At 35.4% G+C, this 17993-nt stretch overlaps 1 protein-coding gene across 2 annotated transcripts; it reads left to right on the top strand.

Annotated features, from left to right (window-relative positions):
• Positions 1–9: 9 nt before the first annotated feature.
• Vps26 (vacuolar protein sorting 26) lies at positions 10–17917 on the top strand. Of its 2 annotated transcripts, none has more exons than XM_089249332.1 (10): positions 10–78; positions 182–291; positions 4628–4771; positions 10007–10082; positions 10345–10501; positions 11760–11924; positions 13581–13756; positions 13864–14006; positions 16674–16759; positions 16961–17917. In XM_089249332.1, exons 2-10 carry the CDS (start codon positions 289–291, stop codon positions 16962–16964), a joined length of 954 nt encoding a protein of 317 aa, XP_089105458.1. In that variant the 5' UTR covers positions 10–78; positions 182–288; the 3' UTR covers positions 16965–17917. The 2 variants fall into 2 exon arrangements, with proteins under 2 accessions (XP_089105458.1, XP_089105457.1); XM_089249331.1 differs by having other exon boundaries at positions 12–78; positions 159–291.
• The last annotated feature ends 76 nt before the right edge of the window (positions 17918–17993 follow it).

The following is a 17993-nucleotide window of genomic DNA, read 5'->3' as shown; positions in this document are numbered from 1 at the left end:
GCAGGTGAGGCGGAAGGAGCCTGTTGTGTGTTGCTCCCAACATTACTGCTTTGGTCGACTTGGGGATCGGGGGAAATGGTAAATATTGGGTTTGAATTTCATTTATAAATTGATAATATCATAAATTGGTCTCGATCTTTACACAGTAATCTCCGAAGCGTGGCTATTCTTGAATTTCTAGATGAAAGGTGACATTATATGGTTTGGATGAAGATACGTGTTGAGAGTCACTGATACGCCTACTTTCATTTAAAAAGCCAGTTATTTAGTATCACATCTAGTTTCAACATGGTCAGTATTATTTAGCATTATTCATAATGATTGTAATTATATTTGTGTGTGATACACTGGATAGTCGAATACTTACGCTTATACACTATAGCATCATTAACAAATGATGAAGAGGTTTTCACTGATTGGAGTCAAGTAAAGGGCATTTATGTAAAAGCAATACTAAATTTGTTAAAAGAGTTGTTTGATTTGAAAATTTTCACAATAATTAGTTAATTTTCAATGAAATAAGCTATCATTTGTATCTCTATACAGTTATATTGTTCAGTTTTTTGATATTCACTTTATGTATAAGTATACAGGGCCGCAACTAGCAGGCGGGTCTAGTACCCGGGTGCTGAACCAGAAGGGGGCGCTGAATTTACCCTTTAACTGCTTCTACATGGCAAGGGGTGCCAAAATGCTGGTTTGTCCCGAGGTGGTATCTAGTTGCGGCACTGATTGTATAATAGCAAGAGACTTTTAAATGCTAACTCTTCATTATATAACACGTCAAGAGACAAAGGAGCAGCTACAGCATAACACCCTGTTTTGAAAAAAGGGGTTACACTATATGCTTTTCTCTTAAAAAAATGTCCAAAAGCATGATAAGTTGCCAAGAGTGAAATGTAGTCATGCTTTTGGACGGCTGCCTTGCCAAAGAAAAACAATCACCAACTTCACCAAAAAAGGGGTAATACTATGACTGTTAAAACATTCTTAGTTCAAACAAAGGACCAAGGTTAAAAATAATACATTCTAGACTAAATAATGGATCAAGTTTAAAAATAACATCCTAGACCAGATAACGGGATCCAGATTGATATTTGAAGCAACATATAGAATGAACAACAGGTTAAAAGTAAAAACATTATTCTGGAATAAAAACTGTAGATTGTAAAATAAAAACTGGGACTCTGTTTCAAATATAGTCAATGCTGCTTATTAGAATCAACGATAATGCTATCTTTTGGATATTGTTACCACTTTTGTAAGGAATATACCTATATCAGAAATGGGGAAAAATTAGTTTATAGTTATCAGGACTTCAGATAATGCTATCAATTTTTTTCCATCAAAAGTTTTTTTTGTGCATTCTAAAGGTTTAACCATACTTATTTTTTTTTCCTGCAAATAACTGTTATCAGGCTGCATGACTGTGCAAGAGGCTAGAAGGGGTTATCTCCCCTCCTCCCTACGTTCTTGATAAACATTTACGTACTTAATGTCATTAGTCCCTACTATTGACTGGGTTCCACGTGCATGTGGAGCTGTTTTTACAATGGCCTTTCCATGGTGAAGGCAACTGACATTATTACAGATAAAAAAATGTTTCTCTTCAGTTCTTGATCAGTTGACCACATTCAAATTTTTTTTCTGAGAGACTTTCTCAAGGGATCTATGCAACACGTATTGTATACATATGAAAAATATCATAATTTTTGACAAACGTAGACGTTGCACCCCCTCACCCTAATCATTGATTATCCGCAGCTCCCCAGAGCAAATTAACAAAGAATCTCTTTGAAAAACATTTGTTAGGCCACAGCTCTGTGGTGCACAGTTTGAGAACCACTGCATTAAGCAATTCCATTCTAATGCCTCACAATGGCTGAGAATAACAAAAATGCAGAATTTTAGCTTGAAGAAAAAAAAGAAGGGGGGGGGGAAGAGTCCTGTTTTAGAATATAATTTAAAAAAAAAGAAAACAATAGAATATTTTGCAACTAATTAGGCATAGGCAGAGATACATGGAATTCGTAGAGTTCATGTGTGCTGAACGGAGCTGTATATGAACAGCCAGAACTAACTTGGGCCAAAGCTCACATTGCTGACACTTCCACCAGATGGCAATGTATCCAAAGATCCCCAAAGCAAAATGTTTTGTATTGTTCTGCAACAGCTGACTGTAAATGATCTGCAGTAAAAATTCTCAGAGTATTTTCTACACTTTTCTTGAAGTCCTTCCAGATTGTTTTGCATTAGCACTGATTGTTCTGTGATGTATGTCACAGATTTTGGCATATTCAGCTTTGAGGGCCGAAGATCATGCCACTCTCTACTATTACGACAAAGGGTTTCAACAGCTGGCTGATGTGAAGGTAAATCCAGAAAAGAAAATTCCTACGTCGTTGTGGGAAAAAGTAACTTGTTTTGACCTGAGTGAGGGGGTCTGGCTATCCATGTATAGCCTCGTTCCGTACACACACGAGCTCTAAGGAAAGAGGATTCATTGCCTTTGTAGTCTAGTGGTCTATGACAAATGCCATCATAGCCAAATGACTGGCTGAAAAAAACATCTTGATCTCAGATCTCACTATTGCGTCACCTGGGGACAATTTGCTGAAGTTAAGGAAGGGCTACTATGCCTCTACTTCCAACTTTTCAGCTTTCACTTCTGCATAATATCAAGGAAAAAGTCTTTCCTTCATATAGTTAGACTGAGAAAAAAAACAGAAAAATGGTCTCAATCTCACTACATTTATTATTTTTTTTAATATTTAACTATAAATTTACGTAGTTAGGTTTTTGAAATTCAAAGTGGCTCATAGATTGCATTTGAGAAATTTTGCATCTTTAATTGAAGCATTTTTTGACTGAAAATACAAAGAGATCGATAGGAGATGTAAGTCAATCCTACTCTTGAATTTAAAAAAAACGTTCCTGAATATATTGTGAAGAAGAAAAAAATCTGTTCATCTATATTTCATAGATCAGATTTATTTCCTCAAATTAATAAAATGAGCGTCTGAGGAAATTGACATGTCTGTTAACCTTCAATAAATTTCACCATTCCTTTTATTATTCTTTATATAGGAGTTTCACTGTATTTTATTTCAGCTGAATGCAATTTCTTTGCATGAGAGAAGAGGATGTTATTCTAGCCATGCACCCCCACCCCACATTTTGGAGCAGGGCCCCTAGACAGACCTTTGGTGGGCCCCAGACCAGACTTTTCGCGAGCTAATTTATAGCGTGAAAAAACAAGAATTAATGAGAATCATCCCGGGCTCCCGAGTTGGAGCATGGTCAGCCCTATCCTTGTGGGGAGGCCATGATTCTTTTGTATACAATGTGTAGGCTCACCCACAAAAACTCACTGGGTTTTTGCTACTAATCATTTGTTGTATCCCATAAAATGCCACTAATATATATTCTTTAGCAAAACAACTTCCTTTTTTGCCTTTTTTAAAAATATATTAACTTATATATACTAGCTGAATAGAGCAAAATGCATGGGAGAAGTGAATATCATTAAAGCTCAGATTTTTATGATGTCACATTTTGGGCATTTTTGAGTTATTGGCTATATTTTAAGTGTTTTCGAGCGATTTGTCATATTTTAGGAATTTTCAAGAAATAGATAATTTTTTTGGTCCTTTATCATAGAAAATTCGAATCTGTAGGAATTTTCTTTGGAGATTTTGTATGCACTTATAATGAATTCTTACCTTTCTTTTCTTTTGGAAAAGAACGTTACAAATCCCAATAGCCACTTCTTTGTTCTCAGAGGTTCTCTTGAACGAGCAAAGAATCAGACTTGGCACCCTTGCTAGTCCAATGCCTGGAGCACTAGACCCCCACCCCCTTCCCATTTTCTGATGTATGCTCTACAACTGTACTAATGTTCAAGCATTACACTTCACTCACAATTCAAAATGCAGATAGCCGCACTAACTTCATACGCAACACTAGATACGCACACCAACGGTTAAGTATATTAAGTATCAGTTATATAGCATACCTAATTAGATTTACATACACACAATTTCCGTGCAACTCACTTACCTCTGAAAGGGGGGGGGGGGGTAAAAGGGTTGTAAATTGCCCAATGATGGTAAACAGGAGTTATGAACAGCTCAAAAGAAAAAGGAATGATTGTACACCACTGCCAAAAAGTAGAATATACCGAAATCTGCAACGTATGTCGCAGAGCAATCTGGAAGAACTGTACAAAAAACATAACTATGGACATTTTCACCACAGTGCATTTCCACTCAGCTGAGTGCTTGTTGCAGAACAGTGCAAAACATCCTGCTTTGGGGCACCACTGTATCATATTTCATTAAACGTGTTAAAACTTCTGGCACACACAAAACTGATTTAATGTGCAGCAAAATTGCAATTCAGTTTGAGAAAGAATCAGCCATCATATTCACAAAAAAAACTCTGAAAAACCTAGACGGGTTGGGTTTTTGTGGGGAACTCAGTTTTTTTTTGCCAACCCTGTTTTTTTTTATATTTTTATCTGCATTGGATGTTTCCATAGCACATGTGTTACTCAGATTCATGAAGGCTGGTTTGAAAATTTCCTTAGTGGATGAGTATTGAATCATGTGAGTGTTTCTCATTGCAGAGCTTCCTTGGATTTGGCCAATCGGCCGATATAGACATTGTTTTAGATGGCGCAGAGTCCAGAAAAATGGCTGAAATAAAAGGTGAAGATGGCAAAAAGGAACGCTATTACATCTTCTATGATGGAGAGTCAGTTTCTGGAAAAGTAAGTTGTTTTATAATTATCAGTTATTCAGATTTAGTAATTTCTTGTCAAAATTTTACGATAGCATATATATAGTCTAGCATACAAATTTCTGTTAACTATCGATATGTATCTTCACTAATGAAATCAGTGATGTTACTTAGAATAGAGTGACACAAGTGTCCTAGGCTCCTCAAGTTGTTGAAGAAACCAAGTCCTATTATTGAAAGCATACTGTGGTATTAATGGAATAAACATACCACACATGCTCATGTATAAGCAGACTCCCTTGCTTTAGGGCCACTAAAACTGAGATAAATGAGAACCTTTGTAAAAGCTGAACCCTAAAAATTAGCACATTTTAGAGGGGGGAGAAATTCTCATATTTTCATGTAATAAAGGTTACAATGAAAAATTGTTCTACTGGTTCGGAAGAAGAATTAGCCTATATGCAAATATTTATCTTTTCATTTTTGCCGGCAGATATTTAATAAGACAGCAATGTGTTTTGAATTGATCAATGACTCTACCTCTTGGTTGATCATTACTTTTACAGACTCTGGGACGGGGGGGGGGGGAAATGACCACTTGGGTTATACCTGGCAATGCCATCTACCGCAAGGGCAGCAACTAGAGTAGAGTCTTGTGTTTTGGGCACCAGATCAGAAAGGATGCAAAATTTTGCCCTTTCATTCCTTCAACATTACAGGGAGGGGGGGGGGGGCTGGAATGCTTGCTTGCTGCACCTGACAGGGCAACTAATTGCAGCAAAAATCACTCTACTGGTCAGTAATGTCAGTTATAGCTACGAAAATTGCTTTATGGATTAGTGATGCATCTAAAGTAGTCCAATGACATCATGGATCTTAAAGCTAGCCATGCAGAGGCTATGTAGTGATACGATTTGATAAAGTAGGAGTTAACATATTTTCTCATTGAAAAAAATTGACAATTTCCTCTCGTTTGTTACATTCTCCGACAAAAATGCTGAAATTCTTCAATTCTGCACCATCTTGCACCGAAAACAAAATTTTCCCTGGAGAAACTTTGAAGTTATGTCACAGTAGAAGCTGACTTTTTGCTGATGTCATTTGTCCTCCCCACAATTTTATTTCTTGGGGGCTCCCCTCCCCATGATTCAGCGCCTAGGCTTCCGACAATGTATAAAATGGGTTCAAACTATGTGAATTGCAGCTCATCCATAAAACAACAACAAAAACCCTTCAATCGCTGTTTCCAGCTATGTTTTCCAAAAAAAATAGACTCCTTTGATTCATTTTCACAAAAAATTCAATTCGAGGAAATCTTTTTTCACTCCCTATTTTTTAACTGATTTGTGATTGCTCCATGTATTTTATTTTCCAGCATCTTCAACAGATTTGCAGTCTCTCGCTTTGCTTCCAAGTTTTTTATTATTCATTTTCTACTATTCATCCTCTTGATATGCCATTTCCTTTTATGCCATTCACCAGCATGTTTAGTGTTCAATGGAAAATTGCGGTTTCCAGCTTTGCATTAATTAAAATTACCTTGTCTGAACCATGATCATGATTGGTTGGAAAGATATTTGATGAAAGATTCCAGTAAAGCTTATTTAGGCAGCCAAGTGGAGGTCAACAAAAATTCACAAAACTTTTCTTTGGGTATGTGGTAGACACTCTGATAATGAAAATAATAAGGTAACAAGCTAGCATCCCTCACAGCTACAGTGACCATTTTTGTCACATCATTATCATATTTTGTATACCAGGGCTAATTGTATTGGGATCTACAGTTTATAGCCAATTCCAAAACAGACACAGTTCCAGAGGACAGCAATTGCCCCTCCAAGATCTGAATGTTATGAGAAACATTGGCTGTATCATAAAATATGAGATGATCTAACAAACCTGTGAAATAAATCATCCTGGATATATTCTTTTTTTTTTTTAACGGTCATCCCATGCAGGCTACATTGCTTTCAGATAGAGCAGTTATACCGACTGCTATAGGGGCTTCCACATCTAAGAATGTGGTTTGCCTAGGTCGTTATTTTCTATGCACACCCGGGTCACAATGTTTCACAGGTTTATTTATTAAAAAATATAATCATTTTGGTGTCTCTCTGGCATATAAGCCACATGAGTAAAATTATCTAGGGGAAACTCTCAGATTTGTAAATGCCATGAGTAATATGGTGTGAAATAACATAGGCAGTTTAGTCATTAAATCTCTTATCCTGGGCTTTATATTCACTTACTTCATAAACTTACTCATATTTACTGTATACTATCTGAGTTGTGTTCCAGCTAGATGAAATGAATCAGAAATTACAATGATTTCTGAAAATTATTCCATCCAACACAGTCATATTTTGAAATTTGCAGAAAAAATTCATTCACATTTTTTATCTGGAAGATAGATGGCAACACTTGAACACATAACAAGCGCAACACTTACACAAATTATGTTTTCATTCATTTGAAACCAACCGTGACCATGTGTCTAGATCAGCAGTTCTCAACTGGTGCTCCACAGTGACTCAAGGAAAATGAAATTAATCACTAAATTTGATAAATAAGTAAATAAGAAAGCCCACAAGGTTCTGCCATAAAAATTATGTGCAAAAAAAGGGCTTCTCCAGTAAAGTAGGGCTCCGCCATAGAAATTATATACTGAAAAGTACTCCATGAGTCAAAAAAAGTTGAGAACCACCGGAAACCATTTTCCATTGAACACTAAACATGTTAGTGAATGACGTAAAAGGAAATGTCATATCAAGAGAATGAATAGTAGAAAACTTGGAAGCAAAACGAGAGACTGGAATCTGTTAAAGATGCTAGAAAATAAAATACATAGAGCAGTGTTTCCCAAAGTGGGCAATATCACCCCCTGGTGAGCGATGGAATGGTCCAAGGGGGACGATAGAACCTACTGATTTAACATAGGATCCTATGGGTTTACTTGAGTTGGGGGGGGGGCGATGTGAGGGAAAAATTTCTGATGAAGAGGGCGATGGAACAAGAAGTTGGGGAGACTATGACATAGAGCAATCACAAATCTGTGAGAAATATAGAGTGGAAACAGTTGTACTCAGATTGAATTTTTTGTAAAAATAGAATCATTCTATTAAATTTCTAATAGTTTAATCATTATTCTACAGTTTTTATTGATATAGTTTAAGTCAAAAATAATTTAATTCTATAGTTTTAATCACTATATTTAAATTTCTTAGAATTTCTAATATTCTAAGAAAGACCTAGGAAAAGAAGTCATCTCGAAGTATGTTGAATCAAACTGAGATAATGATCAAGAGTGAACTCAAAAAGAAACACTTATCACTTTATATATGAAATAGGTAAATTCTCATAAAAGAAGCAAGATCAAACGTTTAAAAACGTTTGAAACTGAAGAGAACAAAAGCACAACTTAGACTTGCATCAGCGGCAAAAACAAGAAAAATAATTATTTTTCTAATGAGTGTTTCAAGTCCCTTCTTTAGTGATTTTTTTAAAATTAGTGATTACTAGGTCTACAAGCTAAATCTAATACCATATGTTAGCCTCTCATTTGTTGATATTGTAGAGAATGTAAAATTATACAGTATATAAATATCAAGAAGTGTCTCAAAAAATTTTTTATTTAAAAATTATAAAATATATATATAATTATTTCTTCTAGGGGAAATCGCTATGTATTTTGTACGGGGGGGGGGGGGGGGACACCCTCTTCTGAGCTGAGATAACACTGTTTTTTGAAGTAAAAAGTAGTCCTGTGTACACTACCACATATGCGCATATAAAAACTGTATTTTATTTACTGCCAAAATTATAAAGTGCTACAAAACTGATAAATACTGGTACAAAAACATTTTTGTTGCTACGAAAATAATTTTTCCTTCTACAAAAATCAAATTTTCATTTTCCACACCTGCGATACTCATCTAACTGATACACGTGCTTACTACCACAATAGCACTAATTTATGTCGTCCGCATCACGTGATCCTACCCCAACGCATGTATTTTGTGATGCTGCTTATGTCAGATATGGTGAGCAAACCCACGAATGTATTCAGCGATCAACTGGCATCCAATCCTCTCCTCTGGACACACATTCTGCATTCGTTTTTTTCAATTTTCACCCCTCTCAACATGGTTTGCCACACCATCTTCCATTGCAATTTTTGTTCCTCTCGATGCCTACTAACAACTCTCTGAGTTTGCTGGTCTATTAACAGAACACCCTATATATACTTACCCAAAAGTAACTAATGGAGGTAGTAACATATTAATGTGAGATGAAATTCATAATTGTAAATTATAATATACTTTTAGAAAGGAAAAATTAAATGTTTTTCAGTCTTTAGTTTTGTCAGTTCTTTTAATGGCAGGTGATTGCATCAGAGATATAGCATCTGTCACATCAACATTTGCTATATCTGGCATTAATGAGCAATAGAATATTTGTTCCCTTTCCTCCTAAGGGGATGCACTTTTTAAAAACTTTTGTAAAATTTTTTGTTAGAAACACCTCACACTTTAAAATTTATGTTTTTCCCAACAAATTCTAATAGGAAATAACTGAAGGTGAATGGAAGAGAAGAAATGGGGGTAGCTGAAGTTTTTTTGTAAGAGAAGTATACAACTAAAATTTAAAGTATAAATTGTATTTCAATGAAAACGAAAAAGTATTAAAAGTTTGTGTAAGTTGAGTATTTTTTCGAAGGCGAACCAGAGAATTTCAAGTTTTATTCTGTTCCAGGGTACACAATCTTTTTTCTTTCAAGGTACACAATGTTCCACCATTTGTGAAAATAATAATTTTATTCATAGTGCTTGATATTGTTCATCAGGTGATTGCATAGATTATAATTACAAAATAGAGTTCACTAAATTCACATGCGCACAATATTGAGAAGAAACAGGGCAAAAATAAGCGCACATAATTTTGTTACTAAATTGTGGCTACTTGCAAAATCGTTGTCAAGGTCACAGATAAAGAGCTGAAACAACATTCAGTTGTGAGGTCACGTATTTCTAATCTCTTAAATTTCGAAAACATCAACCTGCATTCAATACTATTAAAACTATTTGAAGTGTTTCAAGGTTTACTACGGTCAAGGTATAACAGTTTCCCCTGCCAGTGATTCAAGTGCGACTGCTACAGCAAAATTTGAATGATTATTTTCTTTCTCATCAAAGTTGTTTATTCCCCTACTTGAGTATTTAATCAAATGAAAACCACTGTCATCTTATACTATTTGTTTTCTTTTTAGGCTAATATAACTTTAAGGAAGCCTGGAACTAAACTTGAACACCAGGGAATCAAAGTAGAGTTTCTTGGACAAATCGGTAAAAATATCTTCTTATCATTACAGGTAGATATCGTATATAGGTAGATAGTTATCTTCTTATTATTGAAGCAGTCAAACCTCATCGTATGTTTTTCAAGAGATTAAAGTGATGATTATGAGTAGATTGACGTAAGACTCATAAGATTTGTCTGTATTGAAAACCCTTATTATATTCCCTTTCCAGTTAAGGCAGGGAAACAATAGCAAAAGTATTTATTTCATCTAACATTACTATATGAATGTATGAATTTTTTTTTCAGAGCTGTATTATGATAAAGGCAACCATCATGAATTCACGTCACTAGTCAAGGACCTAGCAAAGCCTGGAGAGCTTACCCAAAACATTGCATACGGTTTTGAATTTGTGAATGTGGAGAAGCCTTATGAATCGTATACTGGTGCCAATGTTCGTTTAAGGTAGTTGAAATTACAAGATATTGTTTTGATTGTTAAATAGGCTTTGAAAAACATAAATAAGTTGTTAATTAAATCTGTCTTCAAATGATGTACACTGCAATCAGGGCTGGAATTGAGAGCAAAAGAGGGGGTAGTTGCTTGCCCTGGGTAGTAAATTTGAGGATAAAGCGAAAAAATTTTACCCACAAACATTTACAGTAGAGAGGATAGCAATATTATGTTTAACCCCTCCCCTTCTTCCTGAAAAAATAAATTGGCTGCAATTACAAACTTGAGGGAAGAGAAAGATTGTTTTTCTCAGCTCGCGATACATAAAGGAAAGAATCTGTGTCTATTGCACCCACCTTGAGGCATATCCTTGGATTTACCCTTTCGGCAGCATAGTAGAAATCCCTAAAGCCCCTTTGAAATGCTGCATATTTTTTTAATGAAGTAGGCTTTCTTCTCTGATTTTCAGCAGGTGCAAAGTAACTGGCATAAGAAAAAATTTTCATTTGAGAAATTTACTTTATAAAATATCTGGGCTTGTCAATGCTAAAATAAGGGTCTTTTTTTAATACAGGCTTTTGGCAACAAATTTGGATGATCTCTATTTGAAGTATTAACTTTAATAATAATTTTAAAAACTGGTTTCCCCTCTTTAGCATGTTAGAAAAGGGGAGGAAATAGTTCAATAGATTTTTCTTTTGCCCTATATGTATCCTTTTTCTCTCATACATATAATAGAAAGATAAATTATATGTTGGGGGGGGGGGTCACTAAATGGGAGTATAGAAAGAATGGACGGGGCGAACTTCCATTCATAGGATTACAATGAAGGTTTGGTTGGTATGATGAGAGAAGAGGTAAAAAAACCAGGGAGAGTTGGAATAAATTCTTCCCTTTGCTTTTGGATGAGAAATCTTGTCAGCGATCTTTAAGGGGCAAGATATCAATGCCATGAAAAGGGTTAAGGGATAAAATTATATCTCTACTCAGCACATCACACTACTCTGCATGGTAAGGAAAGCAGGTTTGTGTCTGTGGCTGGTTGTAAGGGGACTGTGGTTCAACTCCTGGCAGAGACAGCTGACTGTTCTTTCTGAGTGTGAGGCCTTTCCGAATCAGATTCAAACTTTAAGTTCGTATGTGCACAAAATGACTGGTGCAAAAATTATTTGCCAAATGTTGTAAATTTTCAGTTTGTTGTTCTTTGATGTTTCTTGTTTTAATGCAAATAAAATTCTTATATCTTGGGTTGTATTTTTCTCATTGACAGGTATTTTTTAAGAGTCACTATAGTTAGAAGGCTTTCAGATGTCGTGAAAGAGATGGAGATAATAGTTCACACATTGTCTCAGTACCCAGAAATCAATTCTCCTATTAAAATGGAAGTTGGTATCGAAGATTGTCTACACATTGAATTTGAATACAACAAATCCAAGTATGTTCACCTATTGTTTGTATTATTATTTTTAACTGGTAAAAATAGATCTTTGGCTTTTTTTTTCTCAAAAATAATGAGCATCTTATACTTATTGCTTCATTATGTTTTAAATTTTTAAATTTGATAATTTTTATTTTTTGAATTGGATTTATGCAGCAATAGATCCTTTAACAATCAGATTGGTTGAGATGGCGCAGTTAGAGGATATGGGGTATATTTAGAGGCTCTTGTGGGAGGCAGGAAAGACAGATAAAGCTCTTATCAGAAGTGAACAGGAAAACAAGTTAACATCCTCTGAAGCAAAGGTTTCCAACATTTCCTTGTTCACACACAGCCGTTGACAACTAGGAGACTGTTCCACTGAAGCAACATAGATATATTTATTACAACATTGATGAAAAGTTTTGTAGCTTTTGATACTGCAGAACCCCAAGGTTCCTCGGAACACTGGTTGGAAACTTATGCGCCAGAGTAGTTCGTATTTAGACATTGGTTTTACACCAACTCCTGTTATATTGCCATATTTTGCAATTTACTCTCTATAGCAGCAGTTCTCAACTTTTTTTGATTGGTGGAGCCTTTTTTAGTTCGTAACTTCTGTAGGCATCTTTGTTTATTTATAACATTTAACATTATTTTATGATACTGCAGCAGTCATTGAGCCCCTGGAAAGTGCACACAGAGCCCTTAAGACTCAACAAAGCACAGGTTGAGAACCACTACTACTTAACTGAACATGCACCTCATACACATTCCTCTATGGAATTTGTAACAAATTGGTCCATGCCGGAGAATGTGTGTTCTGAGTGTATGCTTGGCCCTAACGTATTTATGTTGTCGAGTTGTGCTTGTTTCGTGCTCATGCTGCCATCTGGCTTCCATTTTCTGAAGTAAAGATGGAAATGCTTGAATTTTCATGTTTTGTCAGTATCGTGTTGTAGGCCTGCCTGCTTCCTGCAGAGGGACTTTTTCAATTGGGAAACCAGCTCACATTCATGACCCGAAGCTGGAAAACTGCAAAAATCCAACTTCAGCTGCCCACCACTGTGCCGTCAACAAGGATCGAACCTGGATCCTCAGGATGAGTCCAGTACGATGCCTACACAACTGCACAGTGGCAGTTGAGAACCACTGCTTTAGAGGAAATTGCAGATGGGAACTGAAAAGGTTATAAGTGCCAAAATGTAAATTTCGAGGAAAATTGATGTATTAGGAGGTGCATCAAATACTACATCCTGAGAGCTACCAGAAACTAGCCAATTGTCAAGGAACTTTCAGCCTTATTTCATTGCATTGGCTTTGGAAATTGCTCTGCATGTTATTTCATGCAGAACTTCTATTTGCGGAAAAACTATTTTTGAAAAAATGGCACACTCTCAGCCTTTTTAAATTCCAGTCTTCAATTGTAAAGTGAACTCATCAATACTATATTTAGATTTTATGAGTAAATTTTAAAATGCATATAATGGATAAAGAAATACTTCAATATTGCAAGTTACTATAAGATTGGTGCTGCGCTATTCATTAGAAGCACAGACTAGCACTAAAATAGGAAAAAATGTTTTTGAATCTCTTATTTGCAAGTTGTTATTTTGCGTTCCTCTGATGCTTTTCTTTTCAACTTATGAAATTTGTTTTTCGTCATTCACATAGGTATCACTTAAAAGATGTTATTGTCGGCAAAATCTATTTCTTATTGGTCAGAATCAAGATAAGACACATGGAAATAGCCATTATCAAACGTGAGACGACTGGCTCTGGTCCTAATTCTTATAGCGACAATGAAACAGTAGCAAAGTACGAAATCATGGATGGTGCACCTGTGCGAGGTATAGCTATTCCCATCTTTATGAAGTTTTAGTGTGAATATACCCAGTAGTTTCCCTTTGTCGCAACTTTTGAGCATTTCAACTAACGTTGTTATTTTATCATTCAGGAGAATCCATCCCTATCCGAGTGTTCCTTGCAGGGTATGATTTGACACCAACCATGAAAGACATAAACAAGAAGTTTTCCGTTCGTTATTATTTGAATTTAGTTCTCGTGGATGAAGAGGATAGACGGTACTTTAAACAGCAGGTTAGTAATCCAAAATAATTGATAGGAATGTATATGCCATTGTTTTATCTTTTAATTTTATAATGCTTGCTAATACTTGATAGAAATGTAAATCAAAATCTATATATTCTAAATTGTTAAATCAAGAAATTTTTGTTCATTCACATTTATCAAGTTATAATTGGTACACATTTTTGGGAAATTATTTGCCATTGTGTACTGAAATGTTAAAAATTTAGAACCCCTTCCCTTAATATGGCTGTAGGTATTTACATATATATTATATGGGGAGAGCTAGGGTTTTGTTTTTCTCTTATTCTCAAGCCCATACTACTACTACTTAACCGAACATGCTCCTCTTACACATTTCCTCTATGAAAATTTGAATCGCAAGCCCATACTTCGAAACACGTATGCGTAGAATTTCATTTGTATTTGTTGATTTTAGCAGCTGCTAGGAGTTTAAATATTGGCGAAGTTATTTTATGATGTCCCCTGTATGTATTTCAAACTTAAATACTCAAATCTAATAATTTAGAATGTGACAGGAAAAAGTCATTTATTTCTTTTCAATTGAAAAATGAAATAAATTACAAAGAGATTCGTGTTTCCAGTCTCAGACTGTCTTTTTCCTCCCTTAACACCATATTCTTGACAAATCTGTTGATTCATACGCTATTTTCAAGTCATTTGATTACTGCTATTTCTTATTCCACTGACACAACCACAACTATAGCTGAACATCGGTAAGGCTCAAACTTGCTTAATACAAACTAAATATAGTGTGTGCACAACACTTAATGTGATCACACCAGGACTCATTGTTTTTTGACAACAATAACTTATAAAAGCATCACTTCAAAGCATAAAATAGGCACACAAATCAATATTTCTAGGTCACTGTTGTGGGAGCCGTTCTGCACACTCTTAGAAACACTGATATATGGTGTGAACAGCCGCAGTTAATGAAAAAATGTGACTTTTGAAATCTAAACATGGCATGACAGAACCAGATTCACTCCACCTCGCATCTTTTGCAAGACATTGAAGCATTTCTATAAGGGGCCGTTTAAGTATTACGTAAGCACATTTTTAGCCACTTTTGTTGACCCCCCCCCCTCCCTCCCCCTTGTCAGCAAAACGCTGAAACCCCCCTCTTGTCAGAGAAATTTCGTCATCAGCTCTGCCCCTCTGAATCCTAATTCATGTTAAACCCCCCCCCCCCCATCGATGATGATGTAATACTTGAACGACCCCTAAGGATGGGCAAATCTAGGCTCCTTTATTTTAGAACTCGAATTATAACAATTGCCTAAATTGGGCAGCAACCACAAAAAAATTTGTATTACCAAAAGGCAAAAATAAACAAAAATATATCATCATGAATTGATAAATCAAGTCGTGAGATAACAAAACCATTTAAAATTTATATACAATGTTATATACAAAGTTATATACATGTATCTGGATAGTCCTGTTTGTGTCATTGGTATTGTAGTTCAGTCAAGTTGTTTCACCTTCAATAGCGCCATTTATGTTATTGATGTTCGTAACAATAGTTGGGAACCCCTGGGAATTTATGCAAGGGTCGTTGCATGTTCAGGCCCATTTTGGATTCCGATTAGCCAATGTCTTCTTGTTTCAGAACATGTTACAAGTGCAGATAAGAGTTTCTGTCTGAAATTGCCTCCGACGGCTGTCTAGATTTGAATCCTGTACATGGAGGTGGGTAAGCTAGATTTACTCTGCCTATCCTTTCTCTCAGGTGTGGGGGTGAGTAGTCAGGATATGATTTGTCTATGTTTTTCCAACATCCCTCTTCCCCCTGCTCTTTCATGCAGATGAACTAGGTCCTGTTTTAGAACAGAAGTTTACCAGAATAATAAATAAGGAAAGACTGGCCCAATGTTGCCTGGTCTGAGAGTTCCCACATTCAGCTATTATAAGGAAACAACTACATGTCAATAAATCCCCTACAAACTTTTGGCAGTTTCATAATAGTTGAATGTGTTTTGTTGAAGTAAGAATAGGGAATGTGGCTGTAGCACCATAAACACTGGGACTAGATGCATGTGGAAGCAAAGAAACAAGCATATAGAAACAACCAATGCAGATCACATTTCTGCCCCCAGAAGTTCCTCTCTGAGTAGTTAGCACCAACTACTTTGTTAGATCTTCTTTCTTTGTCTGTGTTGGCATTTATGGTGCTACAGGTACAGCTCCCCATAGCAGAATATGACGAAATCTGTGTCATATGTTGCAGGACAATCTGGAAGAATTTTAAGAAAAGTGTAAAAGATACTATTATGGGAATATCTACCTTAACATTTCCAGTCAGTTGAGGGCTTGTTGCAGAACAATGTAAAACATGCAAAACATTCTGCTTTGGGAGGGTACTGTTCCAAGGCCATTCATGGCTTTTCATTGCACCCATGCATGCAATGCATGCTTTGCAATGCATAAAAGTGAGTTAATGTTTTTTAGTCTTGTTACGGTGACCGTAACCACAAAAGCTAGGTTTTTGTTTTCTCTTCATTCTCGAGCACATATTTTGAAACAACTATGTCTCGAATTTCATTTGTATTTGTTGATTTTTATGGCTGCTAGAGGCTCCTGTATCTGCAAATTATGACCACTCTTGTGTAAACTTCATTTAAATAATAATTTGGTGTATACATAATTTTTCAGGAGATCGTGTTATGGCGTAAAAGTGACGTTGCGAGGAAAACAATACAGCAGCAGCAGCAACAACAGAACGCTCCGTCAAAATCTAAGTAGGAACAAACAAGTTGAATTATATCATTTTTTATCTTTTGTTTGTCGTTGATGTCATTTTGACAGTTTAAGCGAAGCTGGGAAACAAATGTGTGTTTTGTTTTGTTCTTTTGGAACGGGGAGGGAGGGAAATGTGTATATTATATGTAAAAATTTCTTCCAGCTTAAAAATGACTATTTATTTTTTGATTTTCTTGTAGTTGAAAATGGGAGAAGAAAAAAAAAACAAATGAGTGATCATTCCAACAGCGAAACTATAATCAGTTCGATTTGTCAGAGGAACCAACTTGGAAAAAAAAGTCGATTTCACTTTCATTATAATGTAAATGAGGTTTTTGTTTTTCGATACATTTTTATTTTTGTTTTCTTTTTTTCCTGTGGACTCTAATGGTCAATATATATATATATATATGTATGTAATACATGTTGCGAATATGAACCGATTGAAGATGATAGTGCCTCCAGAATATGTATGTATATGTATTTGTATCTAGATATAATTACAATTGTATTAGAGAAAAAATGCCGTCGTTTTAATCATTTGATTACCGCTATAATCAAATGAGTCTTTTCTTTGTGAATTTCTTTTTTGTGAATAGTGTATTTTCGCATGTTTCGTGTTATTAGCATATACTGTGGAGGCCGTTTTCACTGACATGCTTTTTGTGTTTGAAAAATTAGGCAACAAAAAAATATTTATTTTATACCGTTTTCTTGTTTTACACTACTAACATGAAGATCCCGATCACAATATTCGATTTCTGAGAATTTTAAAAGTATATGAACGTATGTTTTCCTTTGTCTCTTAATTACTTCGAAATAATGGGAAAATAATGAACTATGCAAATATATACCAGAATATGCCTATGAAAAAGGAATATCGACGTGATGGTTGTGATCGTTATTGATTCATCATTATATGTCTTGCGTGATATAAATCCGCTACTCATGATTTACCTACCCTCTACCCCAGTACATCTGGTGAATGTCTTCATTTCTCGCTGCATTCATTCAAGTTCCATTCTCTGAAACATTAAAATTGTCTGTTCTTGTTTTTCTTTTTTCTAAAGATACTTTATACATATGGCAGCACTAATGAGATGTATGATATGTACTGAGTTGTTCCTGTTAAAAATAAATTGACAATTCAGTTTGCATCCAGCTTTGTTCTGATTGGTTTACACAGCACACCTAAATTTTAACTGGAAAATAACAATACAGTGATACCTTGGC

This window comes from Pholcus phalangioides, unplaced genomic scaffold, assembly GCF_987345545.1.
Source record: "Pholcus phalangioides strain wild (caught in Gottingen) unplaced genomic scaffold, Ppha-v1.0 ptg000022l_1, whole genome shotgun sequence".
Classification (NCBI taxonomy): Eukaryota; Metazoa; Arthropoda; class Arachnida; order Araneae; family Pholcidae; genus Pholcus; species Pholcus phalangioides.
The sequence above is the reverse complement of the archived record's forward strand: the minus strand, read 5'-3'. Positions and strand labels throughout refer to the sequence as shown.